General features: G+C 29.5%; 3 protein-coding genes across 3 annotated transcripts; 1 reads left to right on the forward strand and 2 right to left on the reverse strand.

Annotated features, from left to right (window-relative positions):
• Window positions 1-836: 836 nt before the first annotated feature.
• LOC105625920 (odorant receptor 43a-like) lies at window positions 837-2171 on the reverse strand. The gene is made up of 3 exons (XM_012207230.1): window positions 2082-2171; window positions 1389-1544; window positions 837-887 (listed from the first exon to the last, which is right to left on the reverse strand). Exons 1-3 carry the CDS (start codon window positions 2169-2171, stop codon window positions 837-839), a joined length of 297 nt encoding a protein of 98 aa, XP_012062620.1.
• Window positions 2172-3322: 1151 nt separating this feature from the next.
• On the reverse strand, window positions 3323-4049 carry LOC105626135. The gene is made up of 2 exons (XM_012207447.1): window positions 3905-4049; window positions 3323-3801 (listed from the first exon to the last, which is right to left on the reverse strand). The coding sequence occupies exons 1-2, from the start codon at window positions 4047-4049 to the stop codon at window positions 3323-3325; spliced, it is 624 nt and encodes a 207-aa protein (XP_012062837.1).
• Window positions 4050-8794: 4745 nt separating this feature from the next.
• LOC105625921 lies at window positions 8795-10274 on the forward strand. The gene is made up of 7 exons (XM_012207231.1): window positions 8795-8850; window positions 9195-9246; window positions 9324-9370; window positions 9455-9488; window positions 9643-9749; window positions 9832-9944; window positions 10009-10274. The coding sequence occupies exons 1-7, from the start codon at window positions 8795-8797 to the stop codon at window positions 10272-10274; spliced, it is 675 nt and encodes a 224-aa protein (XP_012062621.1).
• Window positions 10275-11449: the final 1175 nt, after the last annotated feature.

Genomic DNA, 11449 nt, shown 5'->3' on the forward strand with positions numbered 1-11449 from the left:
TTCAGAATTCTAAACGCAAGAAATCTTGATTGATCCCGTCCAACCATCAACATCTTCCTCAAGACCAAATCGCTTCGGATGGAAGACGATGCTGTGCGTTTGATGGGATCAGGAGGGTGTCATCTATTACGAGCTATTAAAACCTGGTGAAACTGTTAATGCGCACCGCTACCACCAACAATTGATCAAATTGCACCGTGCTCTGCATGAAAAAAGACCGCATTATCGGAAAAGACATGACAAGCTGATTTTTCTCCACGACAACACACCATCGCACACATCAACAATGGTCCAAAACTACTTGGAGACATTCAACTGGGAAGTGCTACCCCATTCCGCTTACTCACCAGACTTGGCACCTTCTGACTATCACCTGTTTTCGTCGATGGGCCACGCGCTCGCTGAGCGGCACTTCGATTCTTACGAAGACGTCCGAAAATGGCTGATGAGTGGTTTGTCTCGAAAGATGAGGAATTTTTTTGGTGTGGTATACACAAATTGCCCGAAAGATGTATAGTTAGCGAGGGCAAGTACTTTGAATAAATTTGTTTTTGCTTCCTAGGAAAAAAAAAATGTGTTTTTCTGACTAAAAACAGCGGATTTAAGCTTATATACCTGATATATTTATCGATAATTATAATTCTGTAATTTTTTATATTTTTATTAACGATTATATATGTAAATATGTTTTTCTTTTATAATAACAATCCATTCAAAAATATACAATAAATAAATAAGATGAGAAAATAATTGCAGCAGATTGTTCATTTAAATAGTTTGCTTCTTTTAGTCGCCCGTGATGTCCTCATTAAGTTTCTGATCAATTTATCAAAGAATTATCGATTAGCAAGTAATACGGATATGTAACCAGCCGATGTTTTTATTAACTGAAAAAGAAGATAAATATATCATGTTAGACATGACCTAAATTACTGAAAAATGGAACAAATTAGATATTAAGTTTTTAATGTATGCGACTCTAAATAAATTTGATTTAATTATTAAATTTTGATAAAACACCGTATTTATTTAGAGATAAGATGATAGTACGAATGCGCGATTAAATAATTATACAATAAACCGACATGAATATATAACTGGTTTTATGAAGGTGGATTTAAATTAAATTTCTATTAACTTCTTAATTGATAATTAATTTAATCATTAATGTTTGCAGTAAAACTTCTGACTATAATTTGTTATTATAATTTATCTCTAAGCTTTAATTTCTTTTCTCACGTATCAAACAAGAAAAAATGTAACAAGAGATAATTTAATTTTATATTAATAAAATCCTGCCGAGATTAGATTCGATTAATTGATAATTAATTATCAATTAAGTTAACATTTATACGGGCACGTATAAGATGAATTTACAAACACCTTACACTGCAAAACATGGACAATGTCATGGGAAATATCTTGCCCGCAGTAATGTACAGAGGTTTTTCGGCGCAAATCATTATAAGCATCAGGTTTTTGGCTTCTTTTGGTGTCCTCAAGTACCACGTGTAGTTATACACTGCATAAAATATTCCTTCACCCTGTAAATATTGTTATATCATAAACTCTATATTCCCATTATTTATTTATATAAATGACGAATTCAAAAGTGACTTTTACGATAGCACGACTAATTCATTTAAATTCAACAAATATTTACCTTTTTAAGTTCTTTATTAATGTAATCTGTTTGAAATGAACAAAAACATACCTTCCCAATCAATAAAGGATATAATTCTATAAAAGTCTTTTATTCTTATAACTCTCTCTATTAGAATATTAAAAGTTATTTCAATTTTTATTACGAATTCATATAGACAAAAAAAAGATTAAATTTCTTTTAAATCTAAAAAAAGAGTTCATAATTGGCAATTTAAAAATCAAATTTTTTGAAACCCTCAGGAATACTTTTAAAATGAAAATGGAACGAAACAGGAATTCATTTCATAAATCGAGAATAAGAAAAGATTTTTTTATCTTCTGTGCTAAGACGACAAATCTAGAAATTGTTTTAATTTAATAAAAAAAGCGCTGCAACTTTATTGTACTGACTATTTTTACTAACAATAAGCACTTACTTTGGCTATAAGAATCTCTCCCACTACGCAGTACAGACACATGTGAGCGAATGTATTGATAAGAATCGAAACGAGCCAACATATTCGCATAATGGAAACACCTTCACCACCTCCGTCAATAATCTAGACACGTTAATATATTTTCTATCGATGTTTTTATTTGAGAAACTCATGTTTTAATATCTTTCTTCTCCTTTGGGATACATGATTATGTATAATTTGCATGGGGAATTGGTGAGAAGAGTATATCGCGATTAAAGATCTTTTCATTACTATTCCTGCGCTTCCATCATATAAAAAAAATATGTCAAATAAAAAACTCTCGATATATTTAAAAATTACTAAGAAAATCCTATAGGAAAAATAAAAATCAAGCGTAGTTAGTAAAATGCAAATTAAATTAAATCAGTTGAATTTGACTCTTAATTGTTCTGTGTACGATTTTTTAAAATAATTTTCGAGAAATATAATAACTTCAAAAAGGGTTTTTGAAGTTATTATATTAACTAATTAACTCTCTTGTCTCATTCGCCAACTTACATTAACTATCAGAAATCCTTGTAGGCAAAATAACATAGCGAAAAACACTAATAGTGTCAGAAGCATCAAATTGAATGTGTTGTCGATAATATCAACAGACCTACGATTTAAGATATCGTATATTGTAACATCGGATTCCGATCAAATGAAAAGTCTCGGAGAATATATATCTTTACTTTTCCAGAGAGAAATAAAAATCGATTCGATGTCAATTAGACATAATCGACATCAATCCTATTTTTGTTTTTCTCTGGGTTGCAAATGATGTATTCATTTGATATACATATAAGAAATTAATGCCATGTAAAAGTATTGTGTGGATTTATCACAAATTTATACAGTAATTATTATCGTATTACAAGTAATATATGTATAATAATAATCGAAATGTAAATCAGCAATGCGCAACCTTTTTTAAGAGTCATTTTCAGAAGGTCTTCTTTCAGAAATAGATAAAATCCGCATAATGTTTATTTCGTTTGCACAAAATGGAAAACATTATTTTATATTTTTGGCTATGAGTCGGCGGGAAGTAGATTCACTTTTTTACATAAATGTGTTCGAACTTTCTTTACACGCGCAATATGTTTCAACAATGTTTAAACTTCAACCAAATTGTCATACTTCCTTAGTCCTTTTTATATTATTTGAATAAAAGTGACACAGCAATGTAAAACACGTAAAAGTATTATAAATCGAGCTTAATACAACCTAATGAGACGAAGATGATCCTTGATATTGAAGGATAATCCGATATCGAAGTCTTTGAAGTTGTTCAAACTGAGAAATCGCTCTTTGAGAATTTCCATTTGGGCACATATGTGAAACACAAGCAAACACAAAAAAGTATCGATGCCCGTATAAGAAATCGCGGCCATTAAGATCGATATAGCTTGGGCGGAGATCACAATTTCGTATAATGGAGTTTCCGTTATGTCTCGCAAATAATATGTTTGCACTAGCATGGGTCTTCCCGGGTCTGTCAGATTCGTCAAATATCTTGTAGTATATCCAAAGCAGGGAGGAATGATGAGAATAATGCACGCTAAGGTCATCATGGTACATCCGAACATGACCATTATTCTTGCAATTCTCGCTTGTTTTATCATAGTGTCTCGTTCTTGCACTGTTTTTGTCCTGAGCCAATCTTTTACGATCATATTTATGACCGGTTCAAGATCTTTGGAAAATGTAAAAGTATATAATTGATCGAATTGACGCTTCGAGAAATAGATAAAATATTACGGAATAAAACGGTAATCGGTGTAGAAAGAAAGATTTACCTTTTTTATGAAACCACATTATGATAAATTTCAAGACGGTCACTGAGAATGGCAGACCGATTTGCATATTGTCTGCCATTGCCACCATATCACCCCAGACTCTCAACAACGCTAGTATTCCGGGTATAACCGCTGCACAAAGCATCGTAGTAAAAATAATAATAGCGCGTAGATCAGCCAAAAATTTTTGTCGACGACTTAACTTATCATCTGGCCAGAGACCGAGAATCTTCAAAGAAATCCGATTTATTCCGATCGCCCAGTCTAAGTCTATTTAATTATCATGCTGTTATTGATGAAATCGAAATATGGATTATAATCTTAGTAACATTTCGTGGAAATAAATCTTACAAGGGATCACAAGCATCACTGTTCAAAATATAAAAAATAATGACATAAAATAATATAAAAGAATACGAATGTTTCAAATTTTTGCGTTTAATAATATATTTTGAGAATCGAGTCTGTTCCGGACAGTTGTGACAGGTTCTTTGTTAGTAACATCGTGTAGCTCAAGTTAATTGAAAACCAAATTATACTTGTAATAGGTTTAAATTTTCGGAATAATTAATTAGCTAAACAACAATGAAATAAAATTCGTAAAGTTTTGCGGTAAATTTTTCCAGATAGACAGCGAAGTATGTTTTGTATGAAAATTGTTTTCGCATTGTTCAATCTTTAAACAAAACCTACCGTTTATTCTATTATATTGATAAGAAAATAGTATCTTAAACTACCAACAACAGTTCATTGTAAAGTTCACGAATTCTCATATGCTTTAATAAAAATATATAAATTTATATCAATGTACATCACTACAAACAATTTATATATTTATTGATATAGGAAACTTAGCGATAACGATATGAAAATAAAATAGACACCTGCAGTGTATCTCAATTTAGAGCTGTCCATGTCCAAGACTAAACGGAGACTGACATTTTTTTTTATTAATTCAGCATACTCTCTTGCTTCACAGGGAGCAATTACGCATGCTCACGGAAAAAGTTCTGAAATGCACGTGTTAAGGTGCAAAGTACGGGCGCTCTTAAATATTTCAGATATTAATGTCTGTATTTTTTTACGGGAGTGCAATTTCTCGTTCGAAGAAACGAATTCGTATGGCCCTCCCACGGTATCGCTAAATAGTTTATGAATATTTAAACAAGTGCAACGTCCTCCAATTTTCCTTATAGGTGCTCATTATTAATTTATCTTCTCGTCTGTTTCTTCCCTTTGAAGACTTATTCTTTTTCAATAATTTGCATTGTCTGAAGTAATAATTTTCGTTGAATGAACTTTGAAATGCAAAAAATTATTGCATCGCCACGTAGTTTTACGAACGATGCGTTAAGTGATATATATGTGTTTATATTTATAGCAATGTGAAAAAGCCAAAAAAACAGCAATACGAGTAGACTAATAGTTACGACAATTAGTAAAGTAAAATAAATATACGTAAAATAAATTAAGTAGAAAAATGCTGGATAACAGTGCAATGAAAAATAAGACATAATTATGTATATTTATATTATCAAGAGCCACAAAGTATTAATGTGTAATCGTGCAAGAGGTGACGTTGATTCATTAGCAATATTGTTTAAAGTACATTATGCTACCAGCATGCATATTTAACTTTATAAGCTCGGATATTATCGTTGAACTTACTTTGTTGCGTTTATTTATTCAGCTTGCAAAAGAAGGTTATAAGTAGCATTAAAATACTGGAAAATCAAGCTACTTTTCATTGATAAAAAATTGTGTGTATAATAGAGCAATTTGGATTCAGCTTCGGAGCATTAAAATACATAAGAATACTAATCTCCGAATTAAATATTAACTTTTGTTTTGCTGTGTTATTAAATATCTTGTCGGAATTATAATATACAATTTAAAAAATTATATTAATTTAATATGAAATATTTAATACGAAATTTTTTTTCCAGCATATGCTCATGTGTAGTTAAAATCTTAGATATTTTTAGCAAAATTGTTCTTGTCATATTCTGTTACAAATCGAAGACATTAAAATAAGACTTATATTGGTTTGAATGGAAATGAATATCACGATAGTGACATAACAAAAATAGCGAAAGGATATTGAGAATTTTTTATCTTTATGACTCAATTTGTTATTCTCTTCTTAAGAATTATCATAAAAAGTCTGATGTAAAAGTAAATGTTGTCTAATTCTAACAACAAAAATAGGACAATTCAAAGACATTCTAAGAACAAAAATAAGACAATTCAAAGAAATGAAAGCTTAAATAAATAGGACTGGATATTTTACTATTGATACATTGATCTTTATTATATCTTCTTTTTGAATTCATATAGTGATTATTTTAATTTTATTGCTTTTTACTATTAATTCACTTTGTCTTTTCAACATTGTATGGTCGCTTTTTTCGATTTGAATTTTAGGAAGAAAACTATATAATAATGCAAAAAATGAACTTCGCGTCTCAAAGTTTCACGGATGATGCACGATAATGCATTGTTATAGCAACGTGAAAAAGACAACGAATAACGAAGTACTACGAAGTACTATGGGGATATTGAGAGAATTAAATAAGACAGGCATTTTAGTTTATGGATAGCGTTCCTCAATGAAATGTGCAGTGAAATATTATAGTGAAATAGAAACAACATACTAGTATAATAATTTTGTATCTATTTTATATATTTTAATATAACATTTTATATATTTTAATATAACAAATACATTTAATAAATTTTAAATTTGTAAATTAATAAGTTAGTAAATTTTTTTTTATTGTGATTATTAGTTAATCAGTTTCTAATGAATGTTTTGAGAATACTTTATTAAACCAGTAAAAATTTTAAAATAAATTATGATGCCTATTTCTTAAACATAATAAATAAAAAATTGTAAGTCTACATTCTTTGTTGACTTGCAGAAGTGTGTGTCTGTGTATGGAATGTAAAAAATTTGCGTTTTATTAATGCAAATTTGTTTCTTCAAGAACTTTAAGAACTTTTGTTATTAATTTTTTTTTAATTCTGCATTTAATACAGTGTATTTTATATAACATATTGTATTTTGTATATATAATTATAATACGTTTACTTTATAATAGTGTAATATTTTTTAATAAAAATAATAGAAACTTTATTTTATTTTATTATTTAAAATAGTTTAAGTACTTTATCCAGAACATAATAGTATGCTTTGGATAAACTACAAATAAAAAAATTTAATTAACAAAAAATCTTACTTCGATCGAATTAGTAAGATACCTGTTCCGGAAAGTCCGAGTTCCAAGTTGAAACTTTGGCTAAGTTCTTTGCAATGTTTTATGCTTATTAGCATATTATAAAACACTGCATAAAAATGCTTTAGTATCACTATAAAACGATCAATGTAATTTGTCATTATATTTTCAGTTTCAGTTTGTGATTATGTTTCAATTCCAAACAAGTCGAATTTGGGACTGAAATATTTGTAAATCATATGTGAATTATTATTAAACACCAAAATCAGCTTCGACTGAAAATTAGGATTCTTTGAGAATAATGTTACCAATTAAAAATTATCAAAACGTAATTTTAAAAATAAGACTGTTACTGTTGTCGCTTTTATAAAAAGTAATACGTTATCGTTATCGTTATTAATTTTATTCTTTATTATTCATTACTAGTTTTAAAAAGCAACTTGTTATCGTTATTGTTAGGAAGTAACCGCAGTAGCATCTAGTAACTACTACATCTGGTAACTACTAGCAATCAATCAATGACAAAATGCAACATAGATATGATCAGAATATGTATTTGGCATGACTGATTAATGTGATTTATTTAAGCATGAATTATAACCCACACAGTTCTCTAAGTGATGTTTGAGGATGCTTATAGGATATCCTAGGATATCCTAGGGATGTCTTCTGGACGTCTTTAGCATATCTCTTGGAGAATCGTAGGAAATTAAAATATTGATGTAGGAAATTAAAATATTTCGAAATTAAAATACCCACCTATAATATATAACCTATATAACTTAAAAATAACAAAAAATAGATACAAAAAATATGTAGACATTTTTATTGTGTGTGTGTATATATATATATATATATAAATACATATAAATAATAGATCTATTTTGTATGCATTGCAAACTATAAATTTTTCCTTAATTATAAGTTAATTTACTTTAATTATGTCACTTGGGAAAAAATGTTATATACATATAGGACAATTTTATATATAATTTTATATATAATCATGTGAAACATTTTTTCACGTACAGAGTTAAATAAAAACTTAGTAGATATTTTTATATATAAAGTTAAAAGATTTTTTAAACAATTTTATATTTGAGTTTTTTAACAAATTTTAATAACGTCGATAGTTATTTTCACTGTGGTGTAAAGAGAATAGATACAAAAGAGAGAACTAATGAATATTACGAAAAGAGGCAATAATTAATAAGCTCTTACATATCTTTCTTATGTTATGGGTGAAATATTAAATTTCGCGCGTTTCTCATCAACAATATTCGATGCATTATTAACAATACTCGCAGCGTACTTCATGTTTCCCTCCTACATTTGTTCCTATTCCTACACGAATGACGGATCATGACATAAGATTTTATATCATGATATGGATAACAGCTGATTCCATCATGAGCTGATCCAAACCGTTTAAATATTCCAAATGCTTGTATTCTTTTTATGTCAATGGTGCGAGAACGATGAATGGTCGTGATCGATCGAGATACTCGAGATACCAACGTCAATACCGGGACCAGACAGCACCTGGTGGAAGGACGCCGTCGTTCCCGTTTTCACGTGACACGTGGAGTTAAACGCTGGTATCCGAAAACTCATATCAATTAGATGACGGCACGACGCCGTGGGCTGGCAGGTCATGGGAGCCTGTCTCGGCCGCTGTTTAACGAAAGTCACAGATTCCGTGCCGTACAGGTTAGAAATGAGCCAAGTCTGATGAAAACCAGGCAGTTAGCTGCCAGGATATTTGACAGAAAATTGTTGCCTATTGAATATTGAAAAGATTGTTCTTAAGAGCGCAGTTAAATAGAGGACTACATCCACGATTCAATATTTTAATCATATGAGTCATAACTTTATTAGTTATGACTCATATGACTCAGTTGCATTAATATATGTTACGAATAACTCAAGTTATGAAAGCTGTATTGAATCCTATGTTCTGATAAATTTTTTTTACTAGGAAGACTTCTAACTGAGAGTCTTCCTAGTATATTAGACAAAAGAACTTATCATATTTTGCCTTGTTCTATGTTCAGGTTCTATCGAAGGCATACCAGAATGTCATTCCAAGAAGAAGAACAAGTTGAGGTATATATCCAAGAGTTTAAAAAATGTTTCTATTTATAGTTTTGCTAGTAGAAATAACATTGCTGTTTTATATTTAGTTCATGGATGTCGAAGGACATGAAGACCAAACTAAAGGATCAAATAGGTATAAAAGTCAGTTTGTAACTTTTAATTCTAATTTGGATTCGTGATATTAATATTACGTTTCTGTCATGCTTACTGGATGTAGTCTCTTATCGTTCCTCTCTTTAAAAAGATTCAAGGTAAAAAAATATCTTATAATGTATATCTTATGCATCATTTAGTATACAAAGATAAGAATGTTACAAAATATGTGAAAGCTATTACCTTTATTGTACAAGAATTACAAGAAGTATCTTAATTTGAATTATGCAATTACATATGTTTGAATTATAGAAAAAACATGGGGCTCCAGTAACTTTGGAATTATTGGAAGATGGAAGATGGTCACGGGGTGGTAATAAATATGCCAGATTGAGTTCTAGAAACGATGTTTCCACAAGGTAAATTACTTTATTAACTCCAATAACATTTTTTTGGAATTGATGCGTGTGAAAGGCTAAAAGATCATACACTTATTTTTAGTTCTGGTCTGGATGTGTCCCTTCAAGTTCTTGATGCAAGAACATTAATGAAACAACAGGCTTACATGTCATCCACTCCGGGATCATCACTGGATCTTGAGTGGGAACACGAAGGTAATCTATCATTATTATCATTTTTATAAATCTTACAATACATAAACAAATTATACTCTTGCAGGGATGCCACTACCAATTACGGATGATGGACAAGGAGACACAGAGTATTCTCTTACACAGACATCAGCTAATAATAGTCGAGCCTCCAGTCTGACAGCATCTCCTTGGTCCAGAGTCTCAAGTCCAAATAGTTTAGAATGGGATCCAGTGGAACAAAATATGGTATGTGTCGATATAGAGACTGAACAACTTTTAACTGAGATAGAGAGATTGACAGATAGAGCTCTAAAAGAGACTGGTGAATGGACTAACACTAATACTAGCTGATAAATGAATTAATTAACGAAATATTGTTTGTATTTTTGTATTATAAAAAGTCATGGTAGAGCTCTAAAACAGACACTCTAAGAGATCACATTATTTCGATATTGCTATTCTTGAAACAATATAACTGCGATTATATCGTTTCAAAAATGTGTATTGTACAATTTAAAATTAGGATATGTTGGATATAGACATATGACGCAGATATCTACATTGTGTAGAGTATCTCGTATAATAATCTCTATAAAGCACAGAAAGGAATTATATCAAGCTACCAAATCAAGAAAAATCATTTGCAGTATATGCATTTGTACACAACAATTGTAAATAAAAATATTTTTTGTTTTCAATTTTTAAATAAGGCTATTTGCTTGCTTAAATGGGGGAAATTGAACTTTATTATAAACTTTAGCAATATAATACAAAGCTTTAGTTTCGCTTTTGCCTCGCGTAGCTTCCGTATGACAATAAATTATTTTTTACAAAATAAAATCATGTGCCATACTTTACTTCAATATTTCAGATTTTTATTACATATGTGCACTCAAATGACTTGTTTTGACATGAAGTAGCATTACATATTAAAATAAATTGTTCATAAATAATGCAAATACAAGAAATATATACATAAGAGATTCTATTACATATTATTTTTTATGCAATTTTCAAGCTATTGGCATTAATCTAAATATGAGGAATAAATGCAATATTATAATAGAGATAAGTGCACAACATCAATAGATAGTGAAATTTAGAAAGATAGCAAATGTACAAAGAAGAAAGTTTCGGATAGGAATTACAATATTTTATCGTAAAAGCATGTAAAGATGAAATTGTTATTGTAAATGGTGACTGTAGAATGCCTTAATATAGATAATAAAAGATTGTGAAGTTTGCTATAGTTTATGACTGTGTTACTTATATTTCATTTTAATATACTTCTATTATGTCATTATATATAAATCCAAATATGCCTCATATAAATTTAAGAAATACATCTTTTTTAAGACTTGGATGTTAGAAATAAGCATTCACGAAAAAAATATATCATATCAATTAAAATTATAAAGAGACATAATTCGATGAATGAATATATAAAAGAATGTGAAATTGCGAAACATCACGCTACACTATGGTGTGTAATAAATGTAAGGAGTAATATGTTTACACATATATAT

The sequence above is a fragment of the Atta cephalotes genome (genome assembly GCF_000143395.1).
Source record: "Atta cephalotes unplaced genomic scaffold scaffold00004, whole genome shotgun sequence".
Classification (NCBI taxonomy): Eukaryota; Metazoa; Arthropoda; class Insecta; order Hymenoptera; family Formicidae; genus Atta; species Atta cephalotes.